Source organism: Melitaea cinxia, chromosome 3, assembly GCF_905220565.1.
Source record: "Melitaea cinxia chromosome 3, ilMelCinx1.1, whole genome shotgun sequence".
Lineage (NCBI taxonomy): Eukaryota > Metazoa > Arthropoda > Insecta > Lepidoptera > Nymphalidae > Melitaea > Melitaea cinxia.
The window spans coordinates 3,750,146-3,770,316 of NC_059396.1; the positions used below are offsets into that span (position 1 = coordinate 3,750,146).

At 32.9% G+C, this 20,171-nt stretch overlaps 1 protein-coding gene across 1 annotated transcript in view; it reads left to right on the forward strand.

Annotated features, from left to right (window-relative positions):
- The first annotated feature begins 18,252 nt into the window (after positions 1-18,252).
- LOC123669312 (zinc finger protein Gfi-1b) overlaps positions 18,253-20,171 on the forward strand; it is a 71,741-nt gene continuing 69,822 nt past the window's right edge. Inside the window, exon 1 of the mRNA XM_045602922.1 lies at positions 18,253-18,462. Within this exon, the coding sequence (XP_045458878.1) occupies positions 18,330-18,462 (133 nt within the window). The 5' untranslated portion in view covers positions 18,253-18,329. The remainder of the gene's footprint in view (positions 18,463-20,171) is intronic.

Sequence of the window (20,171 nt, forward strand, 5' to 3'; positions counted from 1 at the left end):
AAAAAAAATGATAAATTAAGCACTGAATGATAGAGGATAATTAAGTTATCAACAAATAAAAATTTGTGGAACTCTATAAATTTTATTTTATAAAAAATAAACACAATATAAGATATATTTATTCATCATTTTCGATCACAATATTTATTGGTTTGTGGTAACTAAAATATGACACATATGTTTGAGATCTAATATATATCATACTATAGCGTGTAATGTCAAGAAAAAGTCTTGTTACGCTATTTTCGATTCGCTATTTCGCTTCCATCCCGCTCAGTACATGTACAAAACTAGTACAAAACTTGTTATAAGCAGGTTAATCATGTAAAAAAATATCATAACGATACACGTACCAGTTAATTTCAATGTCGAAACACATAATCAACATTCAGATACAAAAGTTGATAGAAAGCAATGTACAAAAGAGTCAAAGCGCCATAACGCGTTAACCCTTGCGTCCCATATTTCCGCCCGGCGGCACCGTGTCTAAACGACCCCGTAATTGATAAGTAAAGGAAAAGAAGAGTACCGCCTTATACATATTTATGAGGATACCCGAAATTGCTACGGGACCATGCGAACGACAGCACTTGCGTTCGCCGTCTCATTATGTTTTTAGGGTTACTTTGTTATTGCGTCTTTGATGTTCGCTCGAAATCGGTAGACGGATTTCAGTCGGCGGCTACTGGGTTGAAATTGGGATTATCGTATATTGTATGTAATGAAATGATAACGGACATGTTATAATCTTATATTATAATATAATATGATTTGAGAAAAAAATAACTGAAAAGGTTAATTATAAATAATCGTAATGCACAATAAACAAGCACTGAGTTTAGCCAATGTGTCTCTATGTTACGGGTATGTGTTTCTCTACAGAATATATATTTTTTTATATTAAATCAGCTCTTAGCTATTACTAAAAAAATATCTCAACCAGCAAAAGGCTATGCTACAAAATGAATTAAATTGATAATTTAATTGTCTTCTTTACACAAATCGTAATAAAACACTAACATGACAATAGACAAATTGTAAAAAAAAAATATTAATCCGTAATATTAAACAATTGACAGATTAACTATAAACCAAAATATATTTAAAACATTAAACAAGGTCACGACAAATTGTTTCGGATTCTTTATACAATGTTATATTTGAAAAAAGAATGCATTCAAAACCTAAATCATCTCAGTTTAGAAATTCATCCCAATTTATTATCAGCACCGTTCAGAGTACCACGGAGACATATAACAACGGAGTTCGCGTTCAAAAACCACAATAACCAAACATTTTTACCGTCACAAATGCCATTACGACTCTCTTTACGACGATAATCCATTCTCGAATGTTTTCTGAATTCACACAACGTCTAATACGAAAATCCTGAAGTATTTTATCTGTGTTGTACACGAAGAAGGAAATTTCAAAAGAAAACAATGCCGTTGTAGGTACGTAATATACTATATATCGATATATGTATACATAAAGTAGTGCCTTTATATTATATAACAATAAAAAAATTATATGTGTATACACAAAATTTCAAATTTCTAGGTAAATTATCTACAGACGAAAAATAATTGTTGATATCGTCAGTTCTCAAACTCTTATGAAATAAGGTAATTTTTATTTTGCTAGTTAAAAAAAAAAACAAAAAAATTAAAATACAGTCGATTTAAGAACCTCCTCTTTTTTTCAAGTCTGTTTAAAAGCATGTTAAATAACAATGGAAGAAAAAAATATGTATCATAAGAGTAGTAAATAGTAGTATTCAATAGAAAAAAAAACAAAACATATATATATATATATATATATATATGTACAGAAGAATATATATACACACAGAAGCAAACAGCTATTTTAAACTATAAAATTTTGCACATTATAAATTTTCTCGTTCAATTAATTTTGTTGAATGAACGAATGAACGAATGAAATCGTGTTAATTCGCGTGTGAGCTCGTCGCAGATGTTCGCGACTTCCGTCACGACTGACGGACTGACATCCGACATCTCATGATTTGTTGTTTCAATATGTGATTGAAATAAAACAACACAACACTTATCCAAGAAGCACACAATGTGAATGTGAGTATACGCAGACTTCTTTAGAACACGATAGAACCTTTTAGAAAATGTATTCTAATATTTTTCAATGAGTGTAATATTAATATAGATATAGTACTACAAAATACATAAAGATCGGATTCAACGTTGATCTTAATCTGAAAATTATTTTTATTTTTAAAATCTATTCACATGTAAAAAGAAAGATTACTTTTCAAATGAAAAATGCGCACATATAACATTCATAAGATATTAAAAACAATTTTAAAAAATTTCAAAGTAGAAGTCAACTATATAAGAAAAACAATTGTTTATTAAACATTATACATATTTACAATTCACAACATAAGAACTAAATATTTACAGATAGTTTTGGTATAAATCATGTCCGCGTGGAATCGTGCCAAGAATGCTGGCAGTATTTCCCCGTTGAATCGCTATGCCGATTCTCTGGGCAAAAAATGCACCAGCCCTCTTGTCACCAGTGGAGGCAATAAGGCGAGGAGTTATCTCATTTAAAAAATTTTTAGCACTGCTACTCCAAGGTCCAAGTGTTAGTCAACTATATTGCGGTTGGCGATTGGTGCCATTAATATTGACTTTGATTTGGTTTGCTAATCAATATTGTCAGTCAGTCAGTCAGTTCAGCCTAGTGCAGTCCACTGCTGGACATAGGCTTCTTCAAGTTCGCGCCAGATATCCCGGTTTTCCGCAATCCTCGTCCAGCCTACACCGGCAATTTTACGTAGATCGTCGGTCCAACGGGCTGGAGGACGTCCCACACTGCGTTTGCCAAGACGCGGTCTCCACTCTAGGACCCGTGTGCTCCAACGGCCATCGGTCCTGCGACACAGATGACCAGCCCACTGCCACTTTAACTTGCTAATTCTGGGGGCTATGTCGGTTACTTTCGATTTCTCGCGGATAGAATAAATATTGGTAATCTATAAATTAATTTATCATTAAATTAGCAGGATATCTGTACTGACAATAAGGATCATAAACAACAATTAGCTGCTAAACAAAAATTAGCTGTTTTATAATACACATAATGAAGTGACATCATATTGCTTCGTGTGTGACCTCCCCACACATGACGGAGTGTTGAATGATTCCTCGGCTACGCGTACATCTGGACAAGTTGAAAATTTGTTTAGTTTGTGTACAGTAATATTTAAACTAATTTATTAATATTTATACTGTACAAGCAAATGATGAACTTTGTAACTTTTGAGCAGGTCATAATAAACCTATCAATAAAAGGTTTATATTATACTAGCTGAGCCCGCGGCTACGCCCGCGTTGAAATTAGTGTGTCACAATGTTTTCCCGGCAAACTTCTAGTGAAGCTCTCATCAAAATCGGCTTAGCCGTTCTGTAAACCTTCCTCTTGCCACTGGCGGAGTCCTCTCTCCAATGGTGAAACCGCATGAAAATTCGTTCAATAGATTTTGAGCGATTCGATCTTCGTTATGAAGATATGCATTACTATTAAGATGTTTAACGCAATTTTTTTTTTTATTAAATCACTTAAAATGCTTATCAAACTGAGTAACTTTTTAAAAGGCACAATTAAGTATAATTTAATAGTTATTTTTATAAAACCTCTCTATACACCACATTTTTTGTTTTATTTTCAGGCTGTATATGTTTCATACAAACTATCAACCCCAATTAAACCCCTTTGCGGTGGAATATCGTAAAATCCGTTCTTAGCGGACGTCTGCTATCAATAATCTACCTCCCTGCCAAATTTTATCTTTTTCCATCCTGGATGGATAGACCATCCAGCGGTTTTTCTGTTCTCGTGATGAGTAAGTTAGTGACCTTTCTCTTTTATATATATAGATTGCGATGCATTATTTGGACACCTCCTTACCATCTATAGAGCATACATTTTAAATTTCAAGTCGCTTACTTCAAAAACATAGGACTTTCATACAACCTCCCAACCCCCGTTTTATCGCCTTAAGGGTCGAGTTTCGTAAAATCAGCTCTTAGCGGATGTTTACGCCCTATAAGGAACCTACCTGCCAAATTTCAAGTTTGTAGCTGTTATAGTTTCGGAGATTTCGTGGTGAGGGAGTCAACCTACCATCCCCCGTTTTAACCCCAAAAATGAGTTGATTTCTAAAGATACATTATTTGGACACCTTCTCACCATCTAAAGAGCGTACATTTTAATTTCAAGTCTCTTACTTCATACAAACTTCCAACCCCCGTTTTATCCCCTTAGGGGTCGAGTTTTGTAAAATCCGTTCTTAGCGGATGTCTACGCCCTATAAGGAACCTACTTGCTAAATTTCAAGTTTGTAGCTGTTATAGTTCCGGAGATTTCGTGATGAGTGAGTCAATCTACCATCCCCGTTTTAACCCCAAAAGAGAGTTGCTTTCTAAAGATACATTATTTGGACACCTTCTCATCATCTATAAGGCATACATTTTAAATTTCAAGTCTCATACTTCGAAAACATGGGACTTTCACACAAACTTCCAACCCCCGTTTTACCCCCTTAGGGGTCGAATTTCATGAAATTCGTTCTTAGCGAATGTCTACGCTCTATAAGGAGCCTTCCTGCCAATTTTCAAGTTTATGGGTGTTATAATTTCGGAGATTTCGTGATGAGTGAGTCAACCTACCACCCCCCGTTTTAACCCCAAAAGGGAGTTGATTTCTAGAGATACATTATTTGGACACCCTCTCATCATATGTAGAGCTTACATTTTAAATTTCAACTCTCTTACTTCAAAAACATAGGGCTTTCATACAAACTTGCAACCCCCGTTTTACCCCCTTAGGGGCCGAGTTTCGTAAAATCCGTTCTTAGCGGATATCTACGTCCTTTATGAAGCCTACCTGCCAAATTTCAAATTTGTAGGTGTTATAGTTTCGGAGATTTCGTGATGAGTGAGTGACCTTTCGCTTTTATATATATTATAGATAATATAACCTGACGATGTAATTTATAGTAGATAGAAAAGGAGCTGTCAATTACAACGAGGGTTATAATGCGAGAGATCTCCGGTTTTATAATCATTTTCATATTATGTTTGTTGTTTGAAATTGTGGTTTAACAATGAAAGCCTATTTTCTGTTTGAAATAATCAGTTTAGCTTACAATCTCAAGCACACTGATCTCCTTCGTGTCTTTTTTATTCCACGTAACATTAACGAAATCGACTGTGCCCCTGGCACAACTGAAAGCCATTAATCCCAAGAATTAACTAATTAATAATATTCATATTTGATATAGTAACCGTTTCTTACATAAAAATGGTTAGTTATGAATTTTTATTTTTAAAATAAGACAGAGTTTTACAGGGTCGATATTTTAAAATACTGATCTACTAACTTAAGTTTAAGTTTTTTTTCAATAAACATCTCTGTAGCATTCTTCCAATATCACAGGTAAAATATACTTCTTATTATTATTATCGTTACACGTAAGTAAAAATAAAAATCGCTTCAGCCTGTAATATCCCACTGCTGGGCATAGGCCTCTAATCAGTTAGTCTTAATTATTATTATTAATGTAACAAATAACTTTAATTATAAATAATCTTATTCTCTTATAGAATCGTTAAGACACATCTGTAATCAATAAAAATTCGTCTTGGCTGTAAATACTATATATAATTAAAAGTAACAATTACTCGATAAGTTTGTTTATCAAATCATTTACAGTTGGGTATAGGATTTTCTTATTTGGAAGATAAAGGTTTTGATCATAATCTTCCACTCTGGTCACAGGTATCGCAGTGACATCATTTGATAGACGATTATTTCGTAATACCTATTATAAAAACTAGCTGACCCCGCAAAACATTGTTTTGTCATATATGTTATTAACCCCCTTAACCCTGGGGGTACCCTATAACTTAGGAGTAATGAAAAATAGATGTTGGCCAATTCTCAGACCTAACCCGATATGCACACAAAATTTCGGAGGAGTATGGTTACTAGCATTGTGACACGAGAATTATATATATAAGAATATATATTATCATCTTTGTCAGCTCAATACAATAAAAAAAAAATAGAAAGTTAGAAAAGTCATCGATACCGTCATGCATTTGAGCCTGCAACAGATTTTTATATGTATATAAAACGGGATATGCACCATATTTGTTGTTGGTAGTTTGACATGGTGTCAGATGCATTTAGGTCCCAATTTACACATAAATCATTGTGATAGTCACCACGAAAGTATATACGCAATATGGATGTATATTGTATAGTATTTTTCCGATTTCCCTTAAAAATACAATTAAAACATTACTAATTTTTCCAACCGTCGGGTAATTTAATACCTTACTTGTTACGTTCGTTAATGAACCATATGTGGGCTGTTGATGAACGTGGATAAGTTATGCAATGCGAATTTATGAATTGAGACTTTTTTATATCAACAGATGTACGAGCTACGGTACTATTTCAGTCAGAAGTGTTTTTAAGAATTTTTAATCAGTTTTATTTTTAAATAATAAGACACATTGTATGTAAGTACATAGTTGATAAACATATTCTATTATCGAATGGGATATTATTTTTAAACAACATATTTTACATGGAGTTTTCCTAGTCTACAGGTAGGTACGTAAAAACTACCCAAGTGTTTTTTTTTAAATCAGAGTTAATATTGGAAACTATAATAGGATTTTTTATATGACAATGAATGCACACAAAACCATTTATAAAATTTAACTTATGACAATTTAAAATAAAATCATAAAATAATAACAGTTTTTATTGACAGTACGTGAATATACTTTAAAAGATTTTTTTAGCTGTCAAGTAGTCTGTTTATGACAATAGTGTAGGAGCAGATGTAAATAATAAAAAAAGGCTAAGTGCGCGCAGGAAGTCACCCGATTGTCATGTGTCTGGGTGTCAACGACCCGAGCTAGATAGATCTAGACTCGCCTTGCTTCGGTCAAATAAGGTATAATTTTTACACTGAAATAATATAGTGATTCAACAGAATTGTTTTTATTTGTAAATATAAATAAAATAATAATAATAATGAGGTTTCCTAAAGTGTTCTATCGTAATTTTGAATGATACAGCCCCCCTTTTTTTGTTTCATTTTATCAACACCCTCGAAAGAAGAAACCAACCAAATAATAGACAAACTATAAAAATATCATTTACATATTACGCAAATTATTGTTAAAAAAATAAAAATCGTCGAAAATTTACCTTTAACCCTAAAACCTCTAATTTAACCCACGGTCAGTCGTTCAGAAAGTACCCGACTAATGTCACATCTGCATGCAAATTGTTTTGGGTCAGTATTTATACCGACTTTAATTTTCCACGGTGAGCACCGCAAGGGTTGAACTTCTGATCGTTTAAATATTTAATTTTAAAATTATTTTGAAAATCTCTTTTATTATGAAAGAAATAGTAGGTAAGGAATGAATGATTATTTTTGGTATAGAACGAAGTAACCGTAAATAAATCATTGCTTTTTGTTATACAAACAAGCTGTAGGTTGGTGATAGTAATTTGGTGGTAGCCATTGTAATTTCGTAGACTCAAAGAAAACCATAAATAAAGTAGCTAATGTTTATTTATACAAATTAAGTTACTACTTCTGCGCTGTTTATTTATATTACCTATCGCTTCAGCCTGTAATATTCCACTAATGGGCATAGGCCTCTTTCCCCATGTAGGAGAAGGATCAGAGCTTAATCCACCACGCTGCGCCAATGCGGGTTGGCGGATATATTCCCTACTATGAGTAACGATCGCTATCTGGTGTACATGTTATAAATCAGGTGTTACCTATATTAACGTTAAAATGTATTGTACATACATTGCATGCCTTTTTTTGGTACCGCAGGGGAACCCATTTACGGGTGATATCCAGAATGCCCGGGTAGGAAATTACATGCCTAAAACAAATAACATCAGAGACTGAAAAAAAATGTTTAGAAACATATACCGTTCCCGTGTGGTGTTACAGTGTTCCTATGGTAGCCAGAGAAAAGTAGCCAGAGTTCCTGGGGAGGGCAGGGATAGCGACGGCAATGATCTTGTAATGCTTCTGGTGTTACAGGCGTCCATAAGCTACGATATCCGACTTCCATAAGACTAACCTGTTTGCCACCTTTATAATATAAAATTATCTATTATTTTTCCTATACATATGTAGGTATATGGGCCTAGTGTCTAAGAAATAAAAAAATGCAGATGATTATTCAGCCTGTAACATTTTACTGCTTGACATAGGCCTCTTCCTCTATGTAGGCGAAGGTAGCTGACAGCAGACGTCCTTAATGTTATTTGTCGAGATAATTAAAAACGCTCGTCACTCGAGACTTGTACAGCGCCTGAGATAAAATTTGAATTAAAAGTAAACAATTGTGAGGTAATTTAGTTAAATACCTCGGTAGGCGAACTCCAAATGATTTTTGATAGCTAACTACCTGCTTGTGTTTAACTCTTAGTATAAATGTGAAGCCACGAAGCGAGCATTACGTACAAAATAATAAACAAAAAATTACTAATATTTTTTTTTTATCTAACGCTGATATAGTTTTTAGTAATTTTTTATTACATTCTTATATTTTATTTAAGCTGAAAAAGTTTTCTTATTATTATTATTTATGTGTAACTAGCTGTACCCTGCGCGCGTTGCTTTTTTTTTAATTTTTTTTCGTCGTATCAACTCTGAAACCTTTGTGGCCACAACACTTTGCTGAAGATCTTTGATTTACGATTCTATAAAGGACATACAGACAAACATTCATTTATATGTATATAGATTTTTACTACATATAGATAGGAATCGGACGGATACAAAACTCAGTTTGTTTGACTGCATCAATAAGGATTGGTGGTTGTAATAATTAAAACCTGCACAATTGACTTCTCTAAGGACGCTAGCTAATTTATTTATTTATAAGGAATGGTACACAGCACAGAAAAGTTTTAAAGAGACAAAATTGAATATTAATATTTTATGAATCAAAAGACGTCAATATTAGTTCACGTTCGACTGTGTGCAGCGTGCCATGTGTTCTGTTTACAAAGTTATTTCCTGAAAATACAACCGCTATATAAGCGTTTATTAAAATGTAGACCTCTTCTTTAGTGGCCTGTGTCGTAATGTTTTGTATTAATTAACTCGGTATAATTAAAGTGGTGCAAAATACCGGCCCGAGCTTCCACCTTTATCTTTTTCTTGTGCACACACAAAGTTACGCGAATATTACATATAATGTATAAAAACGCGTATGTGTTCTTATTACTTTATTATATGTGTTATGTAGGTATCATACGTATATATTGTAATGAATATTGAAGTTTATATTGAAATATTGTTTTTCGAGGACTATAAGTTTTGTGAAACAAAACGAGTATACTTTAGACCACAAGACATAAGTAAAACTTATGAAACGTATCTATCTCTTTCTATCTTTACTAACTTATACCACCCTCTCAACTTCCGTTCGCCTCGCTCGATCACACTTTTCGTATCGCCCTCGTCACGAATTTACAAGCTTACTCCCCAAGTCAAGCGTGCGTTAAAAAGTTTCACTACTAATATTTGTCAGCTACTAACTAAAATTCGTACAAAAGTATCAAAAACCGCTCACCATAGTTGGAAAACATAGCAATCTCGAATGGGTATGTAAATAAAATAACCTTATTGGGTTTACGACTTGAAACAAAATTGCACCGTGTTTCAACTGCCGGTCGTTTGTGTGTAAATGACGTCTGATCTCGAAAAGGTATTAAAACGAAAAGGATTGTTGTACTGATGGCCGCTATTATTTTATATTGTTACATTTATAATATTAACTCTGATGAAGTATTTTCACGAGGTACGTAAAATTAATTTTGATAGCCTGCAGTTTCACGAATATTTAGTTACAATTAACTCTATCTATTGTATATCTATGTATTTGTAGTGTCGTTATTTAAAAAAAACAACACAATTTGAAAAAAAAATGTTGAATATATTTTCTAGTCCTTGATTTTTTTTAATTTTGTTGTTTTGTTTTAAATTAAGTACAGTAAAAGGATTTAGGAAATTTAGTATTTTAGAAAATAACGAAAACCGTAAAATAAAATAAATCAAACAAAATAATAATTAAATTATTATTAAAACTATTAAGTGAAATAAAAAACATATGTTTTTATTTATTTTTGTCGACAGTATAAAATTACATAAATAATTTAAAAAAAAAAGTTTACTAGTAATATTTTAGTTTTACAAACGTCATATTATACGGTCGTGTGACTGATATTACGTCACTTCCGTTATATATTTTTCTTATAGTTTTATTATCACATTTTTTTCAGTTCGGTCGCCCAGCCATATGTAAAGCTTGCCGTAAGGAACTTCGTTCCAAAAATATTGTGATTTTAAGTAAAAAAAAAATAAACTATATTAGTTTTGATTGTGTTCGTGTAAGCATTTGACTTTTCCGTGTTTACAATATGAACTAGTATAAGTTAACTAAATATTAACTTTTACTAGATTTCGATTCTTGAAGCCCGTCTTACTTTTGCTACTTTATCACTACTTAACTATGAATGTTTGTGTTAAAATTTTCAAATGTTATTATTTATTGTCCGAACGTTAGTGTCTGCAAATTAAAAAATAAATAAATCGTATAGCGCCAAAAAAGATTTCTAGTGTGGACGTTATATGATATGTTACTATAATAAGAGCGCATCAATGAACACAATGTCTTGAAAAAAGTTTACGGTAAGTGATAAAACAAAAAAAAATCTTTCTAAAAAAGGTATCTAATAAATTCAACCCGCGTAAACGTTTACGAATGAAATCCGGAATCAAACGAACAAATCAAAAGTCCGAACCCGAAATTACGATTACGAATTACCATACGATAGCCATCTTTGTTTCGTTCTGAATCGAAAATGATCAAAATATCGTAAACGCAGCTATGAACGACACGTTTTTATATTTTCTATTACCCTTCTAGGTAATATGAGTGAGTTTAATACCCCTTGTTAACCAACATCAAAAAAGGTAGCAGTTTCTTAATTCGACTGTATTTTTTATGTATCTTCATAATTTTTGACTGGGTGTACAAATTTTGACGAAATTTTAATATTTTTTTATCGCAATCTAGTGCTTGTCGCATGGTTTAATTTAAAATGGGTCGAGATAAACAATTACTTTATGAGATATCCCTAATATTGTGTACTTATTTGACACTACCACCTTGGAATTTAAAAAGCAGACCGATGGTGGGATAACAACGCAACTGCTGGCTTCCAAATACACAGGCCGAAGACGGGCAGCAGCGTCTTCGGTGCGACAACCCGTCTGCCCATCGTGGTGACTATGGGCAATACACATGAGTTCGCGCCATTTTTAGCGCGAACTTATGGAGGCCTATGTCCAGCTGTGGACTGCGATAAGATAAAGTTTGACTGCCAACGCTGTAGTACTTGTCGATCTAAATTGAAGGTGGATTGTTTTCCTTTTTAAAGCAAACAATTCAGACGGTCAGAGTGACAAAGAAACGTACGACTCAGCTGATGATAAGCGGTTACTGGAACGTATCACTACATACACTATATACACTATATACACTCAAGCAACACCAGAAGCAATGCAAACGCGACTCTGATACTCCTCATGAGCTCTGGCTACCTTACCATAATACTTCTTGAGAGCACTGTTCTTTGGCTGCAATCTTCTGTACGGTACTTCCCCGATCGGGATTCTCCAGATTTTTGAACAAGATAAATATATTCCGCCTTATAATATGCAAGAGACAGTTTTTTAAAGAATAAGTACATAAAACTTACTACTTCTACAATATTTAGAATTATATTGAATTTATAAAATTGAATGCATTGATCTCCTTCTACTGTTGTCAAATTTACCCAGAATATAAAACTACTATTGTTATTTTAACACTGTTGAAATTAATTATTATTTCATTTCATAATAAACCACCATTAAAACATGAATGAATAAATTTATTTTTCATATCTATTAATAACGTGATGTTTACGTTTCTTCTTGATATTTATATAAATAATTCTAATGCAAAATTAAAATAAACAAAACGTGTGGCACTCGGGGACTGCCGCGGTAAAGCTATTGCATAGCATTTTGTATCAACTTATGCAATTATAATTATTTATTTATTTTATTTATGCAGTATTTCTTTTTCTTTGATATTAATTCAAGTTACACTTTTTGAGCGTGGTGACCGATAAGAAAACAATTTTTTTTCTTTTATTAAATAAATACAAAGTTAATATTGTTTAAAATATTTTTATTATTTTACAATACATGTGGGTTTTATTATCTAACAGTAGCTGTTGGTTATTCAGGAATATTTATCATTGAAACTATAGGTTTGTGATAACTGAAATAAGAAACATAAGTTTGCGACTTAACGCACGCACACAACGCCGTGTCGAAGACTGCCGAACTGAAACGACGTTAGACGATGCACGGCCTTCAAGTCACACCTCTGTGCCCGTCGGAGTGGGGAGCGTGGGGTTTTTTTCGTTACGGAATTTCTGGATTCGGTCCCCGCGCTCAAGGCCCGCGATAGAAGCTATGCAATAGCTTAATATTAAAATCAGTTGAACGGCAGGAATATATTTCCTTTTTTAACTGACTTCCAAAAAAGGAGGAGGTTCTCAATTCGACTGTATTTTTTTTTATAATATTAGTTTGATGCAATTACGTCATAAAAACGCAAATATGAAATAAGCTAGTATACTCAATAACCGGCATTATTTAATAATAAGTTGTACAAAAAACGAAGTGTATTATATCTTGTTATGACGTCACAGTGTTTTGCGTGTTACGATAAGCTTAGGTTACATATATCGTTTTATAATATTCTTAGAATATTGACTTTTAAAGTCACAATTTTTGAATATTCCTAATTCTAACTTATTTTTAAAATTTGAAAATATATTATTACGAAATGAATTGGAAATATTTGCAATTTTATTATCGGTCGGCAGCAGCGGCACTTACTATAGGATCTGCTCTGGATTATGATGGGATTATTTTATCCTGGGTGCTTACTAAAAAAAATTCCGTAACCCAGTCCACGTAGCAATCGTCATTCGAATATCAATCTTACGAGGTTAAGTTTTAGGTTGAAAATTGTATATTATTTTAAATCGGGGAAATTTCATTTTGTTCGAAATAAAAATATCCTATACGACGGCTTTGCTTTATCATTTCGAAGCTTGGGTGTAATTAGTTTTCGCAAAGCGAGCCGACGGGCTTATTCCTTATATTTACGTTTTCATTCGATTAATTTTATATTTCTTATAGAATAATAATGTAATTGTTATAAACAAAATAAACGCACTCATACTATATACTTATTACATTATATTTTAAAGGTTTTCCACACTATTTGTATACAGGATAATATTTGTATCACATAAGTGTCATAGGTAGATACTAGGGTCCTATAGATATATGAGAGCGATGATGTTCTATTGGCCTATTATTATAATAATAATCATCAGGAATGATTGTTTGATTTTCACAGAACAGCATATGTACATACATACATACATACATACCTTTTAGTATGTTGTGGTATATTAATCAGTATTTTCTGTCCTCGGTTACAGATTTGGCAGGGTAGTAAGTACTATTAGTATTCTTACTTAGAGTATCCACTAGTAAGAAATTTGACGCCGTGTTGGCGCAACGGTTACAACCATGGATTGTACCTGTTGCGCTGGCGGTTGCGGGCTCGATCCCCACCCATGACAAACATTTGTATTCGTCATACAGGTGTTTGCCGTGGTCTGGGTGTTTGTGCAGTCCTTGTGGGTCTCCCCACCGTGCCTCGGAGAGCACGATAAGCCGTCGGTCCCGGTTGTTATCATGTACACCTGAAAGGGATCGTTACTCATAGTAGGGAATATATCCACTAACCCGCATTGGAGCAGCGTGGTGGATTAAGCTCTGATCATTCTCCTATATGGGGAAAGAGGCCTATTATTATATTTAAGATACAATTACTTCTTGCAGCGAAAATGTAAAAAAAACAACATATTTTAAGTATGAAAAAAAGTTGTCTAAAGCGTTCTCAAACTGTTGTTTGATAACACCGGAATAAGCACGCGGTTCGGATTAGCGGTGTATTTCGGCGGGGCCGGTGAAAAATTGAGGCGTTCATTGTTTTTAATGTCGGCTCGTGACGCACGCAGTGGCCAACCGTTAGGGGTTCAAGGATTTTAAGGAATATCTTGCTTTTTTTACAGGTCTAATGACGTGACGTGGAGTTGATATGACTTAATTATAAATAATAATTTCTAATTAAATATAAATGGATTTAATATACAAAAATATTGTGGCAGTTGGTTTAGCTACTAGTTACATATCTAAATAAACAATTATTTGTAATATAATATATTAGTGAAATCATTTTATTCATGGCAATTTTTTTTAAACATATATTTATAATGTTCTTATCGTGGTTATCACAATATGCCTCAACACAGAATTAATTAGAATTATTACTAACTATATTAAATTTTCCATTATCCGTTTGTACTGTCTGGGAAAGACAGTTAATTAGCCATAAGTCTACCCATTGTACTACACCATCTACTATTACCATTGAGTTTGTTTTCACTTGCTATAAATTCGTAAATAAATGTTGGTATAAGCGGGACAGTTGTTTAAAAAAGTAAGCTTAAAACCCAGTAATAACTACACCACATCAAAATTAAAATCAAAATAGCCTATTCAAGGCATCAAAAGCACCTTCTAATCGTTATTTTACAAATTAAAATTTTAGTTATTGATGAAAGTGAAGCTATCATCAATTCAGAATGTAGTCTGCAGAGAAGAATCAACAAGAAATTTCGCAGTTAAGAATACTCTTTAAAAAAAAACTGTATTTTAATACAAAATTGATAATATTTTGCATGAAATACAGCGTCAGTGCCAAAGTCCACACGCAGTCTTCACGTCATTACAGATACATATATTTACGTAAATAGAAGTTAGTCATAACTTTCAAAAATCGAATTTAAAAAAATCCCGTATATTCTCAATTCATGGCAAACCTAGCGACACCTCTGCCCTTAATCCCGCTGACGTAACCTGTATATTGCATCTTTACAATAATAATGTTTTGCTGTTGTGTTGAAATATTTAATACCTTTAATCATTTTTATTTTAGAATAATTAAAGTAATATGGAAATTGAAGTACTTCCGAAATAATATGAACACAGATGTAAGCAATAAGATTTTAGTACGTATATCTGTCAGTCAGTTCAGCCTATTGCAGTCCACTGCTGGACATAGTCCTTCCCAAGCTAGCGCCAGACATCCCGGCTTTCCGCAATCTTTATCAAGCCTACACCGGCAAATCATACGTAGATCGTCGGTCCAGCGAGAGTACGTCCCACACTGCGTTTGCGATGACGCGGTTTCCATTCATAGTAAGTATATGATTATTTTTAATTAATTTCCCATAATTTTTCTTTTTCTGGTGTATTGAAAGTATATATAAAAAGTGTTAAAGGATAAAAATTATCAAAATCTTTAAGATCCAGGCCTTAAATAGAACAAGATGAAGTAACTCTAGCAAAGATTAATTTTAAATACTAAGTAAAAACGAAATTTTGATACCCAATAAATGTGAAATACTCTAGTTATTAGCAAATTTAATTTTAGATAATTATAATAGTCGTACCCAGTACTCCGTTCGACAAAAACGTTTAAGACTCTCTCAAGCAAACATTTCAGAATTTCGGAATAAAATAATGTCCAGGGTATACATACAGTGCTCATAGTACGAACTCAAAATCTACTTAAGTGCTGAGTTTAATTCACATTCATTTAATTGATACTTTCAGTATAGTACCTACGCCGCAAGATATAAACAAAGAAAATATGTTACGGCTTCAATACAGATTAGAGTTAGAGTCCAGTGGGATCAATTACAGTTTTATGTATTAATATTAATTACGTTTCAGCCTATAATATCCCACTGCTAGGCATAGGCGTCTTTTCCCATGTAGGAGAAGGATCAGAACTTATTCCACCACGCTGCTCCAATGCGGTATCTACTACATAATACTATGAGTAACGATCGCTATCAGGTGTACATGATAATATTGATTAATTACGTAATATCTAATACTAATATTATAAAGATGAAAAGTTTGTTTGTTTAAATTAAAAAAAATCCATTTCTGTTGGATAGCCTATTTATCGAAGTAGGCTATAGGCTTTTTTCCTCAAACGCGATTGAAACCTCGGAGCACAGCTAGATTATTTATAAATATATTTCAACCAACTTATTTTTTCGTATAAACTTAATTACGGTATAATTACGGAACAAATGCTTTCTGAGAGGAATGGAACTATAGCCCTGAAAAAGTTAACTAGTACCTACTCCTGTTATCAGAATATGTTTTTCTTAGACGTCATAAAGTTTTTTTTACTAAGAAATAATAATAAAAAAATAGAATAACAATATTCGTAACAATAAATCATTATAACGTTTTTTCTTGTCAAGAATTGTCATTAATGTAGTTTTATATGTTCTAATTTTATTACATTGTTTCCTATTATTTCATTTATTTAGCAAATATCTCTGCTAATGTAAGGATCACAGGAAAAATATAAATATAATAATTTTTTGCATTAAATAATATTGACAAATTTTTTTTCTTCTATTAATTGCAAATATTATTGTCAAATTTTATTGTCAAATGCGTTTGACAAATATTGTCAAATATTTAATTAGTTTATATAGTTTTTTTATAGATAATTATAAATCAATTTCCAAAAATGAGTGAAAAGTTAGTACTTTACAAATATGATAATGACATAGATAGACACCTATTCTAGTGCTGTGTGGCTACGGCACTAAAGAATTTAGCCACCCCCTCTCTTCCCGTGGGTGTCGTAAGAGGCGACTAAGGGATAACAAGGTTCCACAACCATCTTGGAACTTAAGAAGCCGACCGATGGCGGGATAACCATCCAACTACTGGCTTTGAAATACACAGGCCGAAGACGGGCAGCAGCGTCTTTGGTGCGACAAAGCCAGTACTGCGGTCACCAACCCGCCTGCCCAGCGTGGTGACTATGGGCAAAACACATGAGTTCACGTTATTTTTGACGTAAACTTATGAAGGCTATGTCCAGCAGTGGACTGTATAGGCTGTAATGATGATCTCGGCTAATGTAAGGATCACAGGAAATATATAAATATAATAATTTTTGCATTAAATAACATAGACAAATTTTTTTCTTCTATTAAATAATTATTATATTTTCTATCAAATATTATTGTCAAATTTTATTGTCAAATGTGTTTGTCAAATATTGTCAAATATTTAATTAGATAAAATATTGACAAACAAAAAAAAACGTCCTTTTTGGTTCGTTCAGTAATCTGTTAATCACGTTTTATATTGTTTTATATTGTTTTAAAATCAGGAAAATAACATATTAAAAATAGCAGCAAGTTTTTTTATAGATAATTATAAATAAATTTTCAAAAATGAGTGAAAAGTTAGTACTTTACAAATATGATAATGACATAAATATACATACACCTATTCTCAGATAAAAATTGATATGAAAAATTTATTAGCATTATATAATAAAGATAGAATTCAAATTTTAAAATGAAATATTGACTGTTATTTTATTTGTGATTTCTAAAATGCAAAAAGGTATCTTAGTATTGGGAATTAATTTAGTTATAATTAATTTAAATTCCTAGTTGTTTCCGTGATATACGGCTTTATGTATTATTTATTATATCATATGATATTAATCTTATCGACATTTCATAAAACATTAATCTATCAATATCGGAGCCTTATCTTCAACGATAATACAAAATAATAATAATAAAGAAAAAATATATAAATCCCATTAAAACAAAAAAAAACTAATCTAAATTATTCATAATCCATAATTAAACCGCATTCAAACGAATATGATTGAGAACAGTTTCCGCCGAAATATCCGCCAAAAAAAACAGCAGCGCCGTTACAATAAAATCTATCAGGAATCATTATTGTGTTACCTACATATACCGAGTGATTGTCACGCGGTCGGGGGGGAGTGGGCAGGGCCTGGTATACCACGCCCATCCGCGTGATAAGGTCGAAAATTGCAGCGAGACACGGCTCTACGACGTACAGTGTGCTAACGCCTTAATGCTATACAGCGGGCCGCGTCGCTCGCACGTACGCGCTTAGTCAAATTCGTGTTGTGTTCAATGTTTTAAAACTGTTTACGATGGAAGTAAGTGCGATGCCGCCGATGCCTTTGGACTTTTCAATGGTTAGGAGTGGTGGCAGTTCGCCGACTATGAGGGAGAGTTCGCCGAGGCCGGTGTCGAACAGCGCTTTCAGAGTTGTCACTCCGAAAGGTAAGTTGATAACATTTCTATTATTGTTATTGTAGTATTTTTATTGACGCTCGATACTTCGGATAAGCAGCTCTATATTATATTTTTTTGCTTAGAAAATTTAACATTAGTGTAATTCCAGATTAAACTATAACTTTTTCCGTATATTCAAAGAATTTAAGATTTCCATCAAGTTGTACAATTTAAGTTTAAACTTGTTAAGTATATGGAATTTTATTTCGAATCTATATTTTAAGACAAAACATTATCCATATAATTGTTACTTATTACTTAGAGATAATATTATAGAGATATAACTATTACTTAGAGATAATATTTTTGTAAAATATACCATTACTCTTAGTTTAGGTTTACAAAGTTAGGAAAGTTTATTAAAAAATATAAAATGAGAAAACGCTATACCTACTTTTAATTGACGATTTTTTATAAGGTGATGATGATGTAAATATTTTTCTGATCGTATATTTGTAGATATTTTAAATATGTACATAATATGGTCCTAAATATTAACTGCATATTCTAGTAATTATAAATTGATTTAGCTATAAGTTTTTCCGTTTCACGATATCTGCAAGATTATCGTTCAATATAGGTATTTGTTATGATCCGTGTCAAGGAATTATTTTTATGCCCAATTGATTATTTTTGTGAACTTTTTTTTATTTAACTAGGTCGGCAAACAATCGTACGGCTGACCTGATGGTAAACGATTACCGTAGCTTAGACGCCTGCAACACCAGGAGCATCGCAAGAGCGTTGCCGACCCTATCCCCAATTCCTCCAGCAGCTCTGGTCACCTTACTCACCAACAGGAACACAAGACTACTTGAATACATTATTATTTAGCTGTGATCTTCTGTAAGGTCGAGGTACTATCTCAGTCGGGCTGCTCCATGTTTTGAGGAAAAAATTTCCAGCTGTGTTCTAACTTCAGTTAAAAGTAAAGTTTCCATACCTCCATACATCATCATCATCATCATCATCACAGCAGCCTTTTGCAGTCCACTACTGGACGTAGGCTTCCACAAGTTCACGCCATTTTTGGCGAAACTCGTGTGTTTTGCCCATAGTCACCACGTTGGGCAGGCGGGTTGGTGACCGCAGGGCTGGCTTTGTCGCACCGAAGACGCTGCTGCCCGTCTTCGGCCTGTGCATTTCATAGCCATACATACCTATATATACATAATTCATCATGCAATAGGTTCATAGGTTCTGGGTCTGTTTCACGGGTTGTGGATAACCAGTATCGGACAGATAAAAGCTTATGATACAATATTCTTTTTTTTTCTATCTGATTTTCCATTCTATATATACCTGCCTATACCTTATATTAGTTAATTAATTGAAGAGAAAGTGATCCTAATGACCTTTTCTATCTCCTGCTGTTAAAGTGTTTTCGAAGCTTATGTGCAGGATATTCTTTATTTACAACTGGTGAAATAGACCCAAAGACTTTTTTGAAGTAGAACCTCTTTATGCAGGCTTGATTTGTGAATTAATAGGATTACTCAACCAGGGCAGCATTTATATTTATTTATTTATTTTCAAATTTTACGTTTACAAGTTGAGCTTTAGTTAAAAATAAAATATATAAATTCTTATTTTGTTGGAAAAGAGATATCCTAAGTGTGGTACCATAATAAGGAAACCAGGATCTGATGATGGATCCCAGAGAAATCGAGGGAAACCCTCGAAAATCTGCGCTACCT